The sequence below is a fragment of the Solea senegalensis genome, linkage group LG7, assembly GCF_019176455.1.
Source record: "Solea senegalensis isolate Sse05_10M linkage group LG7, IFAPA_SoseM_1, whole genome shotgun sequence".
NCBI lineage: Eukaryota > Metazoa > Chordata > Actinopteri > Pleuronectiformes > Soleidae > Solea > Solea senegalensis.
The window spans coordinates 27578426-27602175 of NC_058027.1; the positions used below are offsets into that span (position 1 = coordinate 27578426).

The 23750-nt window shown below is 44.1% G+C and overlaps 1 protein-coding gene across 1 annotated transcript in view; it reads right to left on the reverse strand.

The window, feature by feature from the left end:
- The window catches only part of si:ch211-186j3.6 (putative neural-cadherin 2), a 65619-nt gene that overhangs the window by 27509 nt on the left and 14360 nt on the right, over nucleotides 1-23750 (reverse strand). The window contains exons 12-14 of the mRNA XM_044030850.1: nucleotides 22787-22971; nucleotides 13644-13873; nucleotides 1672-1949 (exon numbers count right to left, since the gene is read on the reverse strand). Coding sequence (XP_043886785.1) covers nucleotides 1672-1949; nucleotides 13644-13873; nucleotides 22787-22971 — 693 coding nt within the window. The remainder of the gene's footprint in view (nucleotides 1-1671; nucleotides 1950-13643; nucleotides 13874-22786; nucleotides 22972-23750) is intronic.

A 23750-nucleotide genomic window follows, 5' to 3' on the forward strand; every position in this document is an offset into this window, starting at 1 on the left:
TTAAGTCAAACATGTAACCCCCGCCCCCTGCAGCTGCCAACACGTCCACGTTTGAAATGCCCACACTCCACCAACACGTGTTGAGCTGTAAAGCAGCTGTTAACAGCTGGAACAAGGTTCTCAAATCCCCTCTGGTGTGAATAAAAATGCTAATTACAGACAGAATTTCTTCCTTTTTCAGTGACGAGAGAAACTCTGCTGTTAATGAGCAGGAGTCAGTGTCACACACACACACACACACACACAATCACACGCTCTGGACTCTCTGAACCATCGAGCTCCAGGACCTGACGCCATGTTGGTGAGAGAACAGCGAAGCCCCGCCCCCACACGAGAGGGTGTGGTCAGATTATGGGTTGATGTGAACAGATTATCTTGACGTGTGAGGGATTACCAGACGTGATGATTTTAACGTTTTTGATATTAACAGCCGAGCAATAACCAGTGAGAGCGACTTTAGAAGACGAGTGGATTCTGTCTTCTCAGCCGTGACTTCATCAAATATCAGCACACACACACACACACACACACACACACACACACACACACACACACAATGCAATGTATTTATCATGCACATTTAAAACAACACAGTGGAGCAAAGTAAACGTGTGTGTGTGTGTGTGTGTGTGTGTGAGGATAATAAGAGCATCAGACAAACATGATTCTCTTTGTCATGTATATTTCTTACGTGAATACACAGCTCACACAGTGTGAAGGCCGACTATCAGACCATGTCTGCTGCTGCTTTTACTGCTGCTGCTGCTGCTGCTTTTACTGCTGCTGCTGCTGCTGCTGCTGCTGCTCATGTCTGACAGAAACAATAATCCAGCAGAGTTACACGATGTTTACTGATCTCGCTGCTCAAGGACAGAGTTTTGTTTTTCCACTTCACAGTCGTTCAGTTCTCACGTCATCGTGTTACAATCACATCGTATTATTTATAAAGTAAAGATCACGTCAGTCATTTTTTTATCTTTGTTAAAACCTGATTTTATTTCCTTGGTTCACTCTGTGTCTGACTCTGTGTCTGTCTCTGTGTCTGTCTCTCTGTCTCTGTGTCTGTGTCTGTGTCTGTCTCTGTCTCTGTGTCTGTCTCTGTGTCTGACTCTGTGTCTGTCTCTGACTCTGTCTCTGTCTCTCTGTCTCTGTCTCTCTGACTCTGTGTCTGTGTCTGTGTCTGTGTCTGTCTCTGTGTCTGTCTCTCTGTGTCTCTGTGTCTGTCTCTGTCTCTGTGTCTGACTCTGTCTCTCTGTCTCTGTGTCTCTGTCTCTGTGTCTGACTCTGTCTCTGTCTCTGTGTCTGACTCTGTCTGTGTCTGACTCTGACTCTGTGTCTGTCTGTCTCTGTGTCTGTCTCTGTGTCTCTGTCTCTGTGTCTGACTCTGTCTCTGTCTCTGTGTCTGTCTCTGACTCTGTCTCTGTGTCTGACTCTGTCTCTGTGTCTGACTCTGTCTCTGTCTCTGTGTCTGTGTCTGTGTCTGTGTCTGTCTCTGTCTCTGTGGTTATATCTGTGTATGTTGTCACTGCGTCACAGCGCCACTCACAGTCCTGGCACATGTACTGCAGTGTTTTGAGTTGTTTTGATGTTTCCTGAAACTTTTTAAACGAGTAAAAAACACGACGTCACTCGTGTGTTTCTGTCTCGTGACGTCGTTGCTCGTCCACGCACCTGTATCCGTGCTGAGTGTCCACGCACACGCTGCCGTTGAAGCAGGGGTTTCTGGGATACGCGGCGCAGGACTGGTGGGACTGGTCTCTCCCCGTGCAGGAGCACACGGCCGTGGACTCCACCGTCACGGACACCAGACTCATGGTGCCACAGTCCACCACTGTGGGCGTGTCCCGCACCTTCAGCTCGCTGGTGCAGCCGCCGGAGCCGGCGCACTCCGACCCGGGACACTCGTCCACTCGCACCTGGAGCACGCTGACCTGCAGGAAGGACTGCAGCTGCAGAGACACAGGGACACAGAGGCAGTCAACACTCACTTTTTATTTCTTATTAAACACATTTGAATTCTATAAACACGTCTGCACCTTTTTTCTGGGTTTTTTTCTTCCTCATAAGATGTGAAAAGTGTCTCGTGATTCTCTAACTTTGTCTTCAGGCGGCAAAATGTGGCACGGAAACATTTCTACGGATAAAAAAAATGGAATCTACGACAGATTTTACTGTGAAAATACAACAAGATAAAAACAACACGGACACGACCTGGTGACACAAGACCACGGTTTCTCCTTCTGATGACGTTAAAATCGTCGCGTCTGTTAATCCCTCACACGTCAAGATAATCTGTTCACGGAAGACTAAAATCTGACCACACCCACAATTGTTTTGTGACGGACCAAATGATCCTCTCGTGTGGGGGCGGGGCTTCAGACTTGAGACTTGAAGGTCTCGTTGTCGTGTGATTGTCAAGTCGCCGTATTTAAAAACAAAAGTAACGTAAAAGTTTCTTTTCACCCTCAAACGAAGCATCGTTTGTTCTCTCTGTCGTGGAAACTCAGTGAACAGCTGACGGTTCCTGACTCTTTATTATCTACAGGGTTCAGTACCAGCTCAGTTCTTGATACCACGCCTCCATGGACGTGTTTGTAAAAATCACAGAGAAACCAACCTGACCAGTGTCTGACCGGCCAAGGACAACACACACACACACACACACACACACACACTTCATTCGGTACATTTTTCAATTTCCATTTCATTTTCTCTTCCAGTGCTTCATCCGCACTGCCCGACTCAGCGGTCGTTTCCTGTTTTCACCTCATCAACGCTGGGTCCGCACCGGAACTGGTGCAGAAAAAACAGAAAAATCCCACAACAACAACAGCGACAACAGCTGCACGACAACAACAGCGACAGCAGCTCTTTGATCAAAGTGTCCACTCTGCTGGAACCTGCAGTTTCCCACATCATTATACCCGTTGTTTGTCTGTGTGTGTGTGTGGCTGTGTGTGTGTGTGTGTGCATGTGTGTGTCTGTGTGTGTATGCGTGTGTATGTCTGTAATATGTCTATGTGTGTGGCTCAATACATGTATGTCTGTATACTGTATTTTACATATGTGTATGTATGTATGTATGTATGTGTAATATGTCTATGTTACATATGTGTAATACATGTATGTGTCTGTATTTGCATGTATGTATGTGTAATATCTATGTGTGTGTATGTATGTCTGTATGTGTGTACATATGCTGTGTGTATATGTGTGTGTGTGTATCAATAATATGTGTATGTCTGTGTATGTCTATGTGTATGTATGTGTCAGAGTAGCCCACTAATGTTGTGGAGACCCTAAACCTGTTTACACAGTCACATTGTAGGGACTTATTGTCTTCCTTATTAGGGACAAAAACAAAGTCCCTGCTTTGTCAAATTACTACATTTTAAGATTGAAGGTATGTGTTTAAGGTTGGGGCAGTTGAGGATTGGGGTTAGGAGGTTGGGATTAGGATTAGGCCAGTAGTAATTGTGGTTAGGGTTAGAGTAAAGTCTCCCAGGAAATGAATATGTAGGGTGAAATGCAATGTCCCTCATATAAGATATAGAACATGTGTGTGTGTGTGTGTGCATGTGTGTGTGTGTGTGCATGTGCGTGTGTGGTTATTGTTCTGTGTAAACCAGATTAGTCAGACTTTACAGAGCCACGGTGACATGATGTCAGACAAAGTAATAATTGTGCGTTTCAGTCAACAATCGTCTCCTTTAACTCTCTCATGACCGTCGTCATGACGATCAAGCCTGGATTTTATTTTTGGAATCAGATTGGTCAATATTTTTCAAACAACAAATGGGTATTACGTCACCAACGTTTTTGTTTGTTTTATTTTGCAGTAACGAAGACGGTTAATGGAAATGTATCAGAGATAAATAACAAAGTAAAGAACAGAGATGTGAAAATTCTACTAAAGTATTTGTACTTTGTTACATTACAACACTGCTCAGCTGACACAGGGAGAAAGGTGGAGTTACAGTAATGAGACGATCACATGACAAATCCTGTCTGTCGACACTAAAGTGTGTCGGCGATATCCTCCACTACACAAGAAGGTGCATGTACTGTGTGTGTTACATATGTATTATATAACTGTAAAAGATCATCCAACACGAAGAAGAAAAAGGAATTTAATATGCAGTCTGTGCCATTTACAAGCTGCACGCCTTCAAAAAGCAATTATAGACTTGAAAACGATAAAACTGCTCTGCCCACACGCACACAGTGATGTATATGTGCTGAAGTGAACATGGGTCACTTCATGCTCCACGTTGTGCACCGATTAGAGCTGATTCTGTGGCTGTGAGTGGACTGTGCTCAGGAGAGCGTGCACAGTTTTCCCCCTGAACGACCTGAGCTGCACTGACTCTGACGCAGGTGATGTTTCATGGATCACTGTCGCCACCGCTGTAGCTGTCGCGCCCGGCAAACAGCGCTTTGTAACCAGCGCGCGCTGTAACCAGCGCTGCTGTAACCAGCAACGCTGGTGACAGCGCTACTGTGACCGGCGCTGCCAGCAGCCCGCTGTAACCCAGCAACCTTGTAACCGCGGCGCCACTAGCAACCCGCGCTTTCACTATGACCCGGCAACGCTGTAGCAACGCTGTAACCGGCAGCGCTATGACTTCCGGCTTACGCTGTGACCGGCTGCCAACCCTTTGGCAACCAGCGCTGCTGTGACCGGCAGCTATACGGCAGCGCTGAGCGGCAGCTGCTGTGACCAGCAGCTGCACCGGCAGCGCTACTGTGACCGCTTGCTACTGTAACCCAGCGCTGCTATGACCGGCAACCTTTATGACGGCAACGCTGTGACCAGCGCTGTGACCAGCAGCGCTTTATGACCCGGCCGCTACTGCTTGACGGCAACGCTGCTTGACGGCTTGCCCGCTGCTTGACGGCAACGCTGTGACCAGCAGCGCTGCTGTGACAGCGGCGCTGTAGCAGCCAGCTGCTTGACCGGCAACTGTGACGGCAGCTGCTGCTGACCGGCAGCGCTGTGGCAGCGCTGGCAGCCAGCCTTTGCTGTGACGGCAGCTGCTGTGACCGGCGCTGCTGTGACCGGCAGCTGCAGCGACCGGCGCTGCTGTGACCGGCAACGCTGTAGCCGGCAACGCTGTAACCCGGCAACGCTGTGACCGTAGCCGCTGTGGCGGCGCGCTATGACCCGGCGCCGCTGTGACCGGCAACGCTGTGACAGCAGCTGTGACCGGCGCCACTTTGTGACGGCCGCTGCTGTTGACGGCCTTTGTGACCGGCAACCTTCCTTGTGACCGACGACGCTGTGACCGACGCCGCTGTGACCGACGCCGCTGTGACCGACTTGTTGTGACCGACGCCGCTGTGACCGACGCCGCTGTGACCGACTTGTTGGAAAAAGCTGATGATTGTGAGATAAAGTAGAGAATAATATTTTTAAAACCTAAGACGGAGCCTGAGCTTATCACTGGTGTATAACACGGTCTTTAACACGGTGTAATTATGTGCTTATATAGAATAAAGACTAAATAAATGCATAGACTTTAGAAGCTCTTTGCCTCCACGGTGTCTGTTTAATTGTTACGTGTAATGAAAAACATCTTAAATAAATTGTGAGCCATTGGCAAAACACTCGGGTTTATACAGCGGTCGTTATTTTTATTCACTTTTAGTCACAGTTCATTAAAAGCCCGCCTTTCCTGGACCTCCCACTTCCTACTCCACCATAAAAAGGCAAACAAGGAACTGGTAAAAGCCGAGGAGACACACGACCAACGTTCAGTGTGACGAGCTGACGAGTGTGAGACGTTTAAAGTGCAGGTCAAGCAGCTGTGTGTGCTGCAGACGCTCAGGTGGAGCGAGCGTCTGATCATTTACAGCGACAGGCAGAGTTCTCGTCTATAACACCGTTTTCTTCTCTGCTTGAGAAACTCAAAAGTCCTTCTTCCCTGCAGGTGTTCACATGATGAGTTCTCCTAAAGAGAGCTGCTGTTTTTTACAAGTGTGCTTGTGTGTGTGTGTGTGTGTGTGTGTGAAGCACTGACACATCGTCAACGCCGGCTCTCACTGGAAACACTGACTGACAGTGAAGACGTGAGGGAAGACGAACACGAGCAGCAGCAGCAGCAGCAGCAGCAGCAGCAGCAGCAGCAGTATCTCACTGTGAGACACACTTTTCCAACAGGAAACTGAAGTTTGTAAACCACTCACTCTCCCACACCAAACCCCATAGAGAAAATCAGTGATTTTAACATCACACACACACACACAGGAGTTGTTGATCCACTGCTGCCTCCATCACTAAGTTCAAATGCCTTATTTTGCCAATTAGGCATTAAAGAACCTTTGTTCAGATTGACCTCAGTGACACAAAGTCACCACACGAGGCAGCAGAGGACCAGCAGCTCCTGTGTGTGTGTGTGTGATGTGGTTTGGTGCGTGAGAGTGAGTGGTGTAAACTGTCCCTCATGTCCCTGCATGTTGTCACTGCGCGTGAGCCTCGGCTTCTCATAATGGTGGACATGATGATGATGATGTTGTTGTCCTGTAGGAGCCAGTAATGACTGACTCACATCATCATCATGAAATCATTCAGTGAACAGTCATGAACCCATGCCCCACACTCTTTCCTGTCAGTGTAACATATTAAATCTGTCCCCCACCACGTCAGCTGGCTCTGCTGGCTCCTACATTAATGGTCACACAGCAGGGTCATATTCATAATGTGTCCTCGTACACAGTTACTCTATAGTAGGACATTCTGAGAAAACGCATCATGACGTCTAAAAGATTGACCCTCACAGTCCACACGGGTTCCTGGTAAAGACAAGTGAGTTGTTAGTGGAGCTCACACGGAGAATACAGGACTGAAGCGAGGAGACAAACACACGTCAGCCACTTCACACAAGGCTAATGTTATAAAAATCACAGTCAGTAAGAATCTATGTTATCTAAAGGACACGTTCACGTCTTTATCTCACTGTGGGACAGACTTTTCCAACAAGAAACTCAAGTTTGTAAAAGACTCACTCTCCCACACCAAACCCCATAGAGAAAATCAGTGATTGTAACATCACACACACAGGAGTTGTTGATCCACTGCTGCCTCCATCACTGAGTTCAAATGTCTTATTCTTACAGTTCAGCTTTAAAAATTCTCTGTCGTAATTAACCTAAGTGACAGAAAGTGACCACACGAGGCAGCAGAGGACCAGCAGCTCCTGTGTCCCCTCCAGCTAAAATCACTGGTTTTCTCTATGAGGTTTGGTGTGGGAGACAAAACGGAGACAAGAGTGTGCACAGCAGCGCTTGCTTTTAAATAATTAGGACTTTCTTCAAATCTTCAAACTGTCTGACAAACATTTCTTTTCTTCACGGCCAAACTTCACAAGTTTCTCCCACTTTAATTCATTCACTCATCTAAATTCATCTCTGTTTTTCCTTTTTTTTTGTCCTTCACAATTACACGTCGTTCGTCGATGTCGTAGTCGATGTGCAAATGCCTTCAGATTTATATTTGAAATTGCTCTATATCCTAGAAAACACTTAATCCCACGTCGGAGCTTCTTAAACTCCAAAGCCTAAGTGGTTCAAAGGAAATCAGCATGCCCCAATTTTTATTTTTTTTATTTTCGTAAGTGCTGGGGAAATTATTGCAGAGGCTCACTCTGAGTTTTCTGAAGCAGAGAGAGTGGAAAGCAACAAAAAGGACCAGAGGGACACATTGTTCCATGGACTTTTGTTCCAGAAGAAGAAGATCCCTCCTCCCTCCTCCCTCCTCTCTGCCCTCAGGGCCACGTTCACATAATGAAGACATGAACCTCAGTATCAGAGAGACAGGCTTGTGATTTTTAAAAAGTCAAAAACCCAACGAGGAATCATTTTAGAGTCAAGCACAGAGGGATCAGTTCCATTATTGAGGCAGAGGGAAAAGGAGTGATGGAGAGACGGAGAGGAGGAAGCTCAGCTGAAATGATTCCCTCTACCCCTGCTCTATTTCCCCGTTCATCCTTCCCCTCGCCACGCTTCACATCTCATTCTGATCAATGTCTCCTCAGGAGAACACGCGTGCTGAATTCAGATGAAACGCTCGGCACTCTGCTGGCAAATCACACCTGAGAGCGGCGGCGGCGGCGGCGGCGGCGGCGGCGGCGGCGGCAGCCACTTCTCCACTTACACGGCTTCTCCCTGTGCTTTTCTCGCTCTTTCAAATAAAAAGTTCAAGGCACTCTCACACACACTCATGCTTTTCCTTCCTCAACAAAAGTCTCATTGAAAGACAGAGAGGAAGATGAAGAGGGAAGATGACCTGAAGTGACCTGAACTAGAGCTTCATGGAGGCAGATCAGGCCAAAAGCATTCGTTCAGATGACAATAAAACCTATTTGTAATTGAAATGAATTGTAAAATTCAAGTTTTAATGAGATAAGATAATAGTTTATTGTCTTGCACCAACATTCTGACAGTCATAAAAACTCTCTTCTGTAGGGGATTCATTTTGGTTAAGAAGTGAGATTAAGTCAAGAAGGAATGATGATTTTATCCGTTCTCAGGACATGAGAGGGCGCTATGAAGATACGCAGCAATACCACTGGGAAACGCGGGGGCAGTATAGAGTCAATACTCCAATTATGTCGATACAGTCTTGTAATAAATCTTCTCGTTGTCAAACACTGAATAATATTCAGCATTCACGTTGTATTTCAGATCAAAAACAATAAAATAACCTCTTCCATGTTTGGTCCTCGGCACTGCCCTCTAGAGGAAGTACTGCATAAACATCTATACCATGTAGGGTAGAGACGGACAGACGTCCAACAGACACATCTGTACGTCTACGTTTGAGAGTGTATAATATTGTACAAATAAAAATCAACTCGATGTATTACTGAGTATAAGTGAGTTATGTAAAAAAGTGAGTGAATGAATGAACAAACATTCATCCTCGTCCCTGCAGTGGCTGAAGCCTCTGGCTGGATTTGTTCTCTTTCAATTATATAACAGGGAGACAAGCAGGTAGAGACTGACTCATCGTTTCCTCTGAGGTCGCTGCTCTCTCTCATTCTCTGTTTCTGCTGCTGAAATACTGACTTTCTACATGTCTCACTCGCTCACACTCACCCTCACCCTCACATTCACACGTGAAATAAGGTTTGCCTGAAGGCAGCGGCCAGTGTGAACTTCCTCCTCTCAAGTGATAGTAAACGCTGTTATTATCTTGCTGCTGGTGGAAATAAACTTTTCATTCATTCATCGTTGATCATCAACACAAGCTAAAAACACTGTGTTAGCTTCATACTAACACACAAGCTAAAAACACTGTGTTAGCTTCATAATAAGCAACACAAGCTAAAAACACTGTGTTAGCTTCATACTAACACACAAGCTAAAAACACTAGCTTCATAATAAGCAACACAAGCTAAAACAATGTGTTAGCTTCATACTAACACAAGCTAAAACACTGTGTTAGCTTCATAATAAGCAACACAAGCTAAAAACACTGTGTTAGCTTCATACTAACAACACAAGCTAAAAACACTGTGTTAGCTTCATACTAACAACACAAGCTAAAAACACTGTGTTAGCTTCATACTAACAACACAAGCTAAAAACACTGTGTTAGCTTCATACTAACAACACAAGCTAAAACACTGTGTTAGCTTTATAATAAGCAACACAAGCTAAAAACACTGTGTTAGCTTCATACTAACAACACAAGCTAAAACACTGTTAGCTTCATACTAAAAACACAAGCTAAACAAATTGTGTTAGCTTCATAATAAGCAACACAAGCTAAACAAATTGCGTTAGCTTCATCATAAGCAACACAAGCTAAAAACACTGTGTTAGCTTCATATTAACACAAGCTAAAAACACAGTGTTAGCTTCATACTAACAACACAAGCTAAAAACACTGTGTTAGCTTCATACTAACGACACAAGCTAAACACACTATGTTAGCTTCATACTAACAACACAAGCTAAAACACTGTGTTAGCTTCATAATAAGCAACACAAGCTAAAACACTGTGCTAGCTTAATACAAACAACACGAGCTAAACACACTGTGAATTGACAGATTTCAGTGTTTTAGTCTAATAATCATTGATTAATTTTATAACTGCAGACGCACTCGCCTGCGTCTCTGTGTGAGGACATGAGACAAATCATCTCATTGTGCCTTCATTGTTGATCAACGTAGTATAGTATATAGTAAATTTTCGGAAATCATGCGCTATGATATTGCAGATGCACGAGATGCAAAAGAGTGCCCCGCCCCCCCGACTAGTGGATTTTAAGTCGAAATTTCAGGGCTTGAGTGGCTTCATGAATGTCTTTGGTTGATTATAGCGCTACCAACACTGCATTAGCTTCATAGTAACAACACAAGCTAAACAGTCAGACTGAAACTGTTTCCTTTATTTTGTGCATATTTGCATACGGAGCAGGAAAAAGTGACAACAGATCGTAAAAGACCACAGGAAATGAGACGGACATCGTGTTCTGCTGCTCGCCTTCCACTGAAGCTCACTGGGGTTTGTTTTTTTAATAAAACTGTGACTTTAATTGGGGACTTTTTAACTTCACCATGACATGATGAACTACAGTATGTTGAACCCTAAGCCATGTTTTCTTCTTCTTCTTCTTTTTCACAGCTCCACAGTTTCAATGGAACATAAAATAATTGGAAAAGTTAACATCAAGTTCCAGAAAAAACTGACAATATTTTATATTTGGTTTGAAATCTGGGGCAGTTTATGACTGAAGTCAAACACACACACACACACACACACACACATTTTTTCCCATCTTTAGGAAGTGAAATACATGATAATTTTCACTGAGGTCATGATGGGTCTTTAGTCTTAAAAGCGTCTTGGTTTATTTATCGTGGTGTGTAGGATCATTATGTTACCATAAAATCAGGACTATGTACAAAACAAGGTCATTAAAAAAAAGAGCCATTAGTGCTGTGAGTCTCCTTTAACCTCATTATCATCGTTTCATTTTAAATCTAGTTTGTCAGAAGAAAACATTAAAGTGTCTTAAAGTCGTCCCTGTAAAGCAAACTCAAATTTATTTCTAGACACATTAAACAAAGTCGGAGCATTTTTGTGCCGGTAATTCACAGTTTAAGTGTGTTGAGCTCCCCTAGTGGCCATTAAGAGGTTGCATGTTAACAGGAGTTTCTCTTGGTAAAAATATGCCTGTAATGTGTGTGTTTTTGTTGTCTTTATAATAGTTTGATGATGTAAATCTATTGTTTCTGAGTCGTTTCTGTGAACAGTAGTGCTCAGACACTGATTTTGTCTTCATGTAATTGCGATATTGTCCACGTGGCAGCGCTGTATCTTTTTATCGTTTTGTTGTTTTTTCACAGTAATTTCGTGAATTCAAAAACAATACTCGTCCTTTTTGAAAGCTGAGAAATAAAATTCACACGTATTTGAAGCCTCAAACATTCATTAGATCCTCTCTATTAGCGACTCGTCATGTCTGACACAGGGACATGAGATGATTACCGGAGTAAGGCTTTAAAGGTCTACTATGCAACGTGTCACATTATACGAACAAATAAAGCTAAAGCAGTGCTGTTAGCTTGTGCTGTTAGTATAGAGCTGGCATAGTGTTGTTAGTTTGTGTTGTCAACATTAGGCTTACACAGTGTTGTTAGCATGTTTTATCGATTACGAGTTACAGATGTTACCATAGCTTCTTCACAAGCTAGCAAGGTTTAATTTGTCCATATTGACAAAAGTGGATGTGATGAACGTGTGTTTACTTCTGATCCTGCTGCTAAGCTAATGTTACGACCTGTCAGTGAAGCTAATACTTTAGCCCTCTGAGTTTCAGAGCAGAGAATGCTCAGATGTCATTTTACAAATTAGCGATTGTATCACCATTCAAATGGGAATGAAGTGGTTAACAACACAGTTTTATGGTGTGAGAAAATCACAACACACTTGTTTTAGTGCTTTACAAGGACGTAAACACTCGGTGACTGAGCCACAGGTGTGCTCACAGCCCCAGGTGATTTCACATAGACGGGTGACAATGACTCAGCAGAAATCTGCTGCAATATAAACAGCTGTTGCCTCACTGAGCGACTTCTCCGATCAATGCGTCCAAACCCAGAGGGGGAATCATTTACTGTGACACTGGGAAAAAAAAACAACAGTGTTTGTTTGTTTGTCCCTGCTTTTCATTTATTTTCATTTGCTTCCTTTGTTTTTTCTTTCATTACACACACTCATCGTCTGCTGTTTACACACTTTTTCCTGTTTTTTCTATCATGGAGGATATAGAGAAAAGCTCATTATTTGGCACTCAATAGGTTGGTGGAGGTATGGAACAGCACATTATTTGGCAATGAGTCTATTGATGGATGTTTAGATCAGTTCATTATTTGGCAGTCAGTCTTCATGGATGACTAGAATAGGTCATTATTTGGAAGTCACTTTTTGTAGTGGATGTACTGTATGGAACAGCTCACTATTTGGCAGTCACTTTTTGTAGGTGGATGTACTGTATGGAACAGCTCACTATTTGGCAGTCAGTCGAGACGAGTGTCAGAGTTTATTGTCACTTTAAATCCACATAAATCTAGTCCGAGACTATAATTAAATATTATGATTATTCCATCTGCTCGCTGTGAGCAAGTTTCAGAGCAGTGATTGTCTAACATGTTACGTCTATAGAGGTGAACAGCATTGTTTCCTGCCAGAGGGAGGCGCTACCTTGGTTGTGGATTGTGATTTTAAAATGAAAACTGTGCAGCTTTAAAAACTTGATTATACTTTTCTTTTGGTCCTCACCATTTTCAGCTTTCAGATTAAATCCATCAAACTCTCCTATAAACGAGGCCACAGGTAAACAAGAGCAACAAATGTCAATCAAGTTGCCACACTTCCACTAATTTGCACATTTCTTTGCTCGCTAATCTTTGCTAAAGTGATGTTTCCATGGAAATGAGCAGCGAGGCCTCGGTCTGGCTCATATGAAAAGAAAAAAACAGATGCCAATCAAAATATGAAAGAGGCTCTTTATGCAAAATACATTAAGTTAATGAGTTTGTCTGCCAGTGAAAGCGCCGCTCGCTGCGTAACGACAAGGGAAGTGGATGAAAATGACCTAAATGCGTCCGTTTCACAGACACTTTTGCCTCTCACTTGGCGCCGGCGTCTTGTTTTTCCTGTCATGTACAAATTCTGAGCAGAGTTACACAGATACAGAGAGGAAACTGTCAGGATCAAACAAACACGCCGTCTAACGAGTTACAAGACTCAAAACTAACTCCTAAGTTCAGAGCCGAGTCACGTGATCTGTTGTTGTGAGTCTAACCTCTAAGAGGAAGAAGAAGAAGAAACAGAAGCCTCTCAAAGAAACATTTCAGCTACAAACACGTCGACAGGTTCAATACTCTTAGTGCATGTATAGAACAGCTCACTATCTGGCAGTCAGTCTCGTGGTGGCTGTGGTCATTAGCTCATTATTTGACTCATTATATCTCTTCATGGATAAAAATAACAGCTCATTATTTGGCAGTTAGTATGTTGGTTGATGTATGGAATAGCTCATTATTTGGCAGACAGTCTGTGTATGGAACATATGTGTAAAATATTATGATATTAATCATGGAAAAAAAAACAAAGGAACGTTGATCTACCTTCTGTTTGTGTGCAGCCAGATAACCGTGCATCCTCTCAGCCCGCAGGAACGACTCGGCGGCGTGAACGGCGAAGCGGACGTCCAGCATTCGCTCCCTGACGTCCATCAGGCTGAAGACGTTGATTCCGTCGGGCGGAACAGAGAGCATCTCAGACAGGAAGTCCACCAGCAGATCGTAGCGGCTCCGATGTTTCCCTCTCAGCTCGATGAACTCCTTCGCTGTGATGTCTGTGAGACAGACACACACACACACACACACACACACAGATGTCACTGTACAGAAATGGCCTCATTATTTTCACATCTGCTCGAGGGGAAAAAAAATGTTTCATGATTAAGTTCTGAGCTAAAGCTGCAACAATAAATGATTGAAAATGACTCAGCATTTATCAGACAAAACCTTGAAGGGGCGTGTTTGTGTGTGTGGTTGCAAATGATGACATTGAATTTTGATTCCGCAATGAGCCAGTTAAAGAAAGAAAGAAAGAAAGAAAGAAAGAAAGAAAGAAAGAAAGAAACTGAAGTTTGTAAAGCACTCACTCTCCCACACCAAACCTCATAGAGAAAATCAGTGATTTTAGCTGTGGGGACACAGGGGCTCCTGGTCTACTGCTGCCTCGTGTGGTCACTTTGTGTCACTGAGGTCAATCTGAATAAAGGATTTCAAACGCTGAATTGACAAAATAAGACATTTGAACTTCTTTTCATGTAAGTGCTGCTTTCTGTGTGATGAAGAAAATAAAACACCTTTTTCTCTCCCTTAAGAAGCAGAAACATCAAAGGCTGAGGAGTATATGTATGAAAGATGGTTTCCCTCACAAGGAGGAATTTCTTCTTGCATCAACACTTAGAGAAAGAAGAACATGAGTGGGAGTGAAGATAAAATGGAGGCAGCTTTTCATCCTTTATTCAGCCTTTTGTAACCATGTTCTTAACATCAGTGCCTTGTCAGTCCTGAGTGTCTGACAAAAGTATCGAACGGTGCCTTTCATAGATTATATTCCCCTCAGTGTCACACACTGTATGTCCAACCGTAACAAGACGGAGAGACACAGAACAAGGTTGTCTGTCAGGAAACTGAACTGTGGGCCACAGTTTTCACTACGCACACTCTCCCACACTGAACTCCATTGAGAAAAATCATCAAGAACAACGGTGACCTGCATGGACACAAAAAGCCTCAGTACTGCCCTAAAAAACGTCTCGACCAGAGGAGAAAACAAGGGTCAACAGGGACTGTAATGACTTTAATGTCTTTCTATGTGATTTGTGTCACTTGATGATTTGAAGGTTCTGGCTCACAGTCTCTGCTCCAGTTCATCCCAAAGGTTCTTCCACACCAAACTCAAAGTCGGACCATGTCTTTATAGTCCTTGCTTTGTCCACTGGGGACACAGTCATTTTGGAACAGAAAAGGACCTTTCCTCAAACTGTGGACACAAAGCGGAAAGCATAGCATTGTCCAACACGTCTTATTGAGATTCTCCACTGGAGACAAGAGGCCGCGAGCCCAAAGCCTGAGTGAAACTATTTCAGAGTTGTGGGCAAATACGTTTGTCCGTATAGTCAACCACCAGTCAACGCCAAACAAATCCGACGACATCAAATCCTAATGACAGTGCTAACGAAGAAGACACCTGAAGCAGCGCCATCTCCTGGAGAGAACACACACGTGCTGGTGGTTCTGCCTTTAAACAGCAGACCAAAGCGTCTTCTCCGTCGACGACAACGATAAAGTCGCGTGACCACATGACCTCAGAACTGTCTCTTTAAGAGGCTTCGGAAATATCAGTGATCCACCGAAGTTGTGGTCGCGTTGGAGGGAAACATGTGGCCACGAGAGACTTGAAACAACCTTCACTTAATTGGTTTCTGAAAATCTCGCCAGAGGACGTCAGCAGATCGTCCAGCTGGATCCCACGGACACATTTACACTCGCTAACTAATGTGTTTTACCGTCATGAATAAATACATAAATTAAATTAAAGACAAATTTGAGGATGAATCCAAAGGACAAACACAAAGTGCTCTTACACAACATTCACACTGGTTAAAAAAAAACCTCTTCAGACCTGGATTTAAACTGGTTTTTATCGACTTCAGCTCCAGGTAACGACCAAAGGTTCAAATCGTGTCCCTTTGAGAGAAAACCACAGAGCTACACTTGCAGGATATTTACTGTACTGTGTGTGTGTGTGTGTGTGTGTCAGAGTCAGGTTAGTATCGACACCTGAGTGTGACGGAGCCTCTGGGAAAGAGGCAGCAGTGAGGGAATGTGAGGCTGGATCAAAGCCAGGTGAAGAGACTGTCACTCGGTGTTAGAAGTTACGACCCTCTAACCTCAGCCTTCCTCCCCACAGACCCTCTGATTCTGTCTGTCTGTCCCTGTTTCTCCTGACTGATGCGAGCTGACATCAGCCTCCGTCTCTCACACTGTAACCACAGAGTTGGTTTCAAACGCCCTGTCTTGTCTCTTGATGCCAGAACACGCAGCATTTCATCACTTGAACCTCTTTCACGCACCCAACGCCACGTTGGCAGGAAAATATCCTGCAAAACTGAACGGTAGCAAACCATTAGAGTTGACTGTGCTTTTGAATGATATAGCTGATCTTTATACTGCCCCCTGGTGCTTTTCACCTGTAATGGAAAATCATTCCAGACCTGAAGCATCAGCACATCTTCAACTTTCTGACAATCGTCCCCTCGTTCTACTCCAGAGAACTCTTATACTTTCACGTGAATGAGTGATAAAGATAGTTGCAGTACATGTGCAAGGCCTGTACGTGGCGCTGTGGCGCTGCTACATTTCAAATGAAATAAAGCTTTATTTGAACGTGTGTGTGTCTGTGTTTTCCTTTCACCGCAACCTGTCTGGGCAGATTCTGCACATCTTTGAGTCTGGTTCTGTCAGAGATTTTTTCTTTGCCTTACCCGATGATTGGCTGTTTCCACAGAAACGTAAAGGATGACTCTCGGAGATTTTACCCACAAAACACCACTTCCATGGATGTGAATGGTGTTTTTTTTCCTGCCAAAATGGCAGTGATTTAGCTGCGCGACGTCCGTCGACCTCAGCGCCACAGATAATCTCGGAAGGCGAAGAGAAGTAGCGAGCGCCGAGCCTCGACGATAATCATGTAACATGGACAGCGTCAGCCTTCACGTTATGAACCCACAGATTGTATTTTCCCTCCACGTTGTCATGGACTGTGAAGGACTTTCTGTTTACCTCGTCTTTCTTCTATCTTTCTATCAATACTGAGAAAGGGCCGAGGGAGGGAGGAGGCTTTAATCTGTGGGAGGAGGAGGACGAGGAGGCAGGTTTCACTTGTGTTTTTCTTTGTGTGTTCACATTTCATTCCACATTTGTTCTTGAAATGGGATTTAGAACGTCAAGAAGGGTCTAAGAAACGCTATAAGTACAATATTTTCATAATCCCCGAGACTGAGAATCTATGAGAGATGTTTACTTCAGAGCTGCACGTGGAGAAAATATACAATCCTGGATCTGTCTCACACACGCCACACTCGACATAATGCATTTCTTGGCTCCTTACCCAAACATTAACCATCACAACTGAATGCCTAAACTTAACCCTAACATTAACCTAACCTAACATAAACTAACCTTACCCCTGAGAAAGTCCTTTAAAAGTCATGAGGACGAGACAGAATGTCCTCAATTTCCCAAAATGTCATTTGCTGTGGACGGACGAAACAAAGCCTTGTTCCAAACCTTAACCATAACCAGTTAATAACTAACCCTAATCTTAACCTCACCACCAAATCTTGACCATGAGGTTCTGCCTCAATAGGACCGGGTTAAACTCGAGAGTGTGAGACAGATTCGTCTTCTTCTCTTTCCTTCTTCTGTTCTGTTCACATCAGAACTGACCTCTGACCTCTGAGTCAGGGGGAGATAGAGGCGTGGATGAGGGAAAATGTTCTGCAGCTCAACTGTTCAAAAACAGCAGCCATTCTCGTTGGCACCCCACATCAGCCCCGGTCACCCACCATTACCAATATCACCTTCGCCGGCCACGACATCCACCTCTCTACATCAGTCACCAACCTTGGTGTAGTAATGGACCCTCACTTGACCTTTGGACTTCACATTAAACAGCTTTGCAAAAACTCTTTTTACCACCTACAGAATATTGCAAAACTCCGCCCCTCTCTCTCACTTCCAGATGCAGAGAAACTTATCCACGCCTTTATCACCACCAGGCTGGACTACTGTAATGGTCTTGTCGGGATCACAAACAAAAACATTCAGAAGCTTCAACACATACAAAACTGTGCTGCCCGGATCCTCACAAAGACTCGAAAATATGACCATATCACACCAATTCTCAAATCCTTTCATTGGCTCCCAGTCTCACACAGGATTGAATCCAAAATCTCACTACTCTATGGTAATGCTCCAACCTACTTGAAGGAGCTAATCACCCCTCAACCCACTCCACGACACCTCCGCTCCGGCCAGGCAAACGTCCTGCAAATCCCAAGGACCCAGTCTTTGGAACGCTCTCCCTGACGACCTGAGAGCACCACTGACCCTAGACACTTTTAAAAAAGGCCTAAAAACCCACCTTTTTAAGAAAGCTTTTTAAGTTTAATTGGAGATGTTCTCTCTCCAATTATTTTTTTTTTTTTTCATTTTTATGTTTGTAGCACTTTGAGATTGTTTGTTCAATATAAAGTGCATTACAAATAAAATTAATTATTATTATTATTATTATGAGTCACCGTCGACGCCCTGAGCCCGCGGCTCGGTCACTTCATAAACAGCTGCACTGTCTCCGCGTGTCTGTTTGCTGCTGAGTGCATTGATTTGAAAGAGCGCGGTCGTTAATGAAGAGCTGGAGATCACAGGTGTCAAACACCGCGGTGAAGACTCGCTTTAACGCTTTTAACCTGCAGCTCTGCCACCAACTCACTCAGCCAAAGAGCAACAAAATGTGATGTCAAGGATTAATGCCTTTGTGTGTGTGTGCGTGTACATCTTTGTGGGGACCAAAAACGACAGGAAGTGAAGGTATTTTGTGACCGTAGAACTGTGGGTGTCACCTGACTCGCTTTCTGTGTTCACACCACGCGCGGGCTGAGCGGCACATTACATTACATTACATGTCATTTAGCAGACGCTTTTATCCAAAGCGACTTACAATGGAATCAAGTACAATTTGCCAGGGGTGGAATCGAACTTGCGACCATGATGTCTTTGGTACACAAGGTAGGGCCTTAACCACTGAGCCACTCCACCCCAACACGGTAGGTAGGCACGGTAGACACGACTGGCGCAAAGCGCTCGGGTTGACATTGCAGAGATTGCTGAGATTCTCCGGACGACGTCTCCGGACACATGGACACTCGGAGCTGTACGACAGTTAATCTGTGGAAGAAACCGTCCTGTCATCACAGACAGGATTTGTCATGTGATCGTCTCATTACTGTAACTTTCTCATATATAGAACATTCAAAAACTATGGGTAAGACTCCGCCTTTCACGCCCTGTGTCAGCTGAGGTTGGCACAGCGCCCCCTGCACGTGACCCTCATGTGGAGGATAAAGCGGTAGAAGAAGGATGGATGGATGCTGGGAAGCAGAGAAATAGAACTTCTGTGGACTGAGCGTCCAAACACAGACGAGATTCACCGGCGCGTCACACGTCTGTGATGGTGGTCATGAGAGGGTTAAAGAAGGGAAGTGTGTTCTGCAGAAGGACAAAGCAGTTTATTGTAAGAACATTTAAGAAAAGTAAAATTACAACTAGGTTTATGTTGAATTCAGATTAAGGGCTAGGGTTACATATTTAGTTGTTTTAGATGAGGTGAAGAAAAGGGGCGAGGGAATGCATTATGTCCTTGCTAAGGCTGCTGCACAAGAACGAGTGTGTGTGTGTGAGTGATAGTTTCCAAAGTAAGTGGATGAAAAAAAAAAGAAAAAGTTAGATTTGCTTGAACAAATAAAGCTGAGAGTTGTTTAACTGGACAATTTTTCCTGCAGCTGAGTTCTATTATTCATTTTTATCACATTTGAAGGTTTGCATTCGGCACTCGGTTTCATTTCCTTTACACAAATATTGGAACGAGAGCACCAGCTGTTCTCTGCACATTCATTTACATCAGACTGACAAGCAAATCCTTTTATATACTTATCCTGTACACAAGACCCCCCCCACCTCCCCTCCCTCCTCCTCCTCCCTCCCTCACATCCTTTCCTTTTCCTCTCCCCTCGCGTCACGCCGCGGCCTCCCGCTCTGCTTCTATTTCAATATCTGTGAAATCATAAAAATCCTTCAGCCATGTCCCATTTCTCTAAAGTGAATTTAATTTGGAGGAGACAGCCGATGTGCCGTACATCAGGTAATGATGGATGCAGCTCAGCGTGTGAGGAGAATGTGCTGGATGAGCAGAAACCTCGCCACTAATTATTTTTGCCAACATAAGTAATGGAAACAGGCTTTTCCACCAGAACTCATAAGTCAGGAGAAAGACATTAATAATGGCTCTCCTTCTTTTTGGGGGTGGGTGGGCGGGGTTTAAAGAAACATCTTTAGCTGAGAGTGTGACAGTCCTGAGAAACACTGCAAACAGTTTTGGGCAAACAGTCGTCAGTGCTCATTAATTTTTCGGAGACTGGAGACAGATGTGCATTTCTGTACCAACGCGTACGTCCACATTATTCTGTTTTCATTAAAAACACATACATTCTGCTCTGAACACACACAAGAGCGCGCACACCCGACCAGAACCTGCCGTGGTCATGTGGACGTCAGTGTGGTATTAGTCTCTGCTCTGCATGCACCTGCCATCCACACTGCCTTTCAATCCAGACACTTAAGAAGTTTTATAACTTTTAGTATACATTTTAGTCTGGATGAGCAGAAAGTAAAAACACAGTTTTCTGTATTCACTTATCCATCATAACTCGAAAATTAGATGTAGATGTGAATGTAATCCACACTAACATCCACATTACTCTATTTTCATTTCATTTCAACAGAGAAATTCTGCTCTGAAAACACCCACCATCCACACTAGAGCACAGATACCCGACCCAAACCTGTCAAGTCATGTGAATGTAAGTGTGGATGTACTTAATCCACATTATTCGGTTTTTAAAACAGAAAGATGTTTACAAATGAAAACAGTGTTTTATTCTGTTTTGAAACCTTTAAACTCTGCTCTGAACGCACCTGTCATCCACACTAACTTGCTGTTTTCCAATCCAGACACTTAAGAAGTTTGAAAACCTTTTAGTCTGGACGCGCAGAAAATAAGACACAGTTTTCCGTATTCACTCAGTCCGTCATAACTCGACAATCAGATGTGGGAGAACTGTTTCTTACGGAGCTGAAACACAGATTTCTTTTCATTTTGTTTTGCTTTAAAAAGCCATTTTTACAAAGAAATGAAATCTCACGGCTGCCGCCTCAGGTGAGCAGTCAAGTTCATTTCTATCAGTTAATCACAACAGAGATCGGTCAGTGGAGTTTTCCTGTCCATGTGACAGCATAAAAACGCCACAGGACATTTGTCAAAGTGACTGCAGACAGAAAGGCTGAGCTCTGCCGCAGCTGTAAAGTGGACAAACTGAGCTCTGAAGGCCGAGAGCGCAGAGGTCGAGCGCGTTGGCATGAATGTCAAAACAAAACGCAACAAAGGAGTTAAAGCAGCAGTAAATATCGGCCCAAAGATAAGAAAAAAACAAACAAGGAAACTGGGAGATTTACAGAGTCAGAGTTTATGAGGAGAAAAGGTCAGTGTCACAGTAACTGATGTTCACTAATATAACTCCACTGCACTTTACAGCATTTATGACAGTTGTGTGTCTGCTGACAATTGTGACCATGTTGGTTTAGATCATGTTTTCTTCATAATCAATTAAATAATGAATTCATTAATTATGTGTGAATCTACCTTTGTGTTCATCACTTATGAACAGAAGAAGAAGAAGAACGTGTTTGTATGAAACGTGAAATGTCTTAAACTAAACTCAGGTCCACTTAACTTTTATTCTACTTGTATTTAACCAGAAATAAAGAGATTAAAAATGAAATCATTGACTTAAAGATAATTGCATTCAGGCGAAACATCATGTTCATGTTGGAAAAGCAGAAATGACACATTCTTACACTAAAAGCAGCAAATAAATACTTACTATACTATGTGCACAAAAAGAGCAAATTCATGGGATTGGCATTTGGGTTTTCGGTCTAGTTTGATATTTGGCCCCAGGGGCCTTTTGCCTGGGGGGCCTCCAGACTCCCTGAACGTCTCTTCTGAGTATGGCTGCTAATGTACAGACTGAAATGATTGGTGGACTGCGTTAAAACCAGAGACTGTGAGAGGAATAAAAATATATTGGTCTATCTCAGTGAAAACCTAATATGTGGTAAATCTATGAGAACGCTGTGAATGATCTGGTTGTAAAGAAAAATCTTCTCTTCCATTTTCTGCTGCTGGTTCGTGAACTGAGACGTCCACGAGCCGAGCAGGAGGAAAGGGGCTTTCTCAGGTCATGTGACGTATACAGTTTGAAGATAAACCTCCAACACAAGGAGCCCACGGGCATCGTGATTCCAAAAAATCACCTCAAATGACTCATTTTGTCAGAGAAGGAGGAAAACTTCACTTTTTCATAGAGAAAATCAGCGTTTTCAGCCCACAGGGACACGGGAGCGCCTGGTCGACTGCTGCCTCGTCTCGTTTGGTACATGTGTGACACTTGGGTAAAGAAATCATTTCAAACACAGAAATCGCAGAATATTACATTAGAATTTGGTGTTGGAGGCAGGAATGGTAAAAAAATGTCCCCTGTCCCTGGAAGCCTAAATAGCTGCTTTACTCCATGGAGTTTGGTGCAGGAGAGTGACTCAAACTTCACTTTCCTGTTGGAGAAGTCTGTCAACAGTGAGATGAAGTCGCAAACATATTGTTGTTTGCTTGGTGTGTGTGTGTGTGTGTGTGTGTGTGTGTGTGTGTGTGTGCGCGCGCAGTGAAAACAGCATCAGACCTAAACCTGACACAGGTCACGAGAATCATCGACCAGCTAACGAGTGATCAATGAAAACACTCACATGAAACATCACAGACGAGTGTGTGTGTGTGTGTGTGTGTGTGTCAGTCTCACCTGCCAGTCGTAGAGACCCAGAGTTATAGATGGCCTCGTCTCTCAGCTCCCTCACGTGCACGGCGACAGTGGACACGGCGTCCGGCCAGATTCCATCAGACACACGGACCTGGAAGTGATACGTGCCGGGCGGCGCGTTCTCTTTAATGATCAGGAAACCTGTCCGCTTGTTCAGGATGAAGTAACTGAGGGAAACAAGGAACACACAAAAAGTGGTGTTTGTAGCAGCGATGGGAATCAGTATCAAAGGCCCTGGATCGGATATTGGACCGATGAAAATGTAAAATACGATAAATAGTCGTATTTTGTATTTTTGTCACCGATTCTGTTCCTAACTTTTATGGAAAGAATTCCGAGACACAGTCGGGGCGGTGAGGGAGTCTGGCTCAGTGGACTCAGGATTGGCCGTGATCTCCAGCGGAAATCCGTGAACCAAATCCACGAGAGACCATGGTGCTGCGCTGGAAAAAGGGTGGAGTGGCCCTCGCCAGGTTGGGAGTGAGATCTTGCCAAGTTTGAGGGACAGTGAAATGTGCTTTTCTAGTTTCCCCCCCCTCAGTGTTTGTGTTGAAATCACAGGCTGGGCCACTCAGAGGTTAGTTCTGGGCCACATGTGGCCCACGAGCCACCCTTTGCACCCTTCTCCTGTGTGGTTACCAGACAGAGAGTTGTTTTGACATCGTTCCTCCGCCGTGTTTCTGCTCTACATTTCATTCTGGTTGTTTGAGTGTTTACTCCGCTGTTAACTCTGTTTCCTCCTGGGACGAAAACAGAGACAGAGCCGAGAGGATACATTAGCCCGAGAGGAGGCGGGAGGAGAAATGAGAGGCGCGAAGACACGAGCGAGGAAGCAATTTCACTCGGGTCCTTGTCTACATGCTCGCCCTCGACACCAAATGAGCTCATTCAAGTTTAATTAGAGAGGAAATACAAGGCAGGAGCCTCGGAAAATCAAATAATAAAC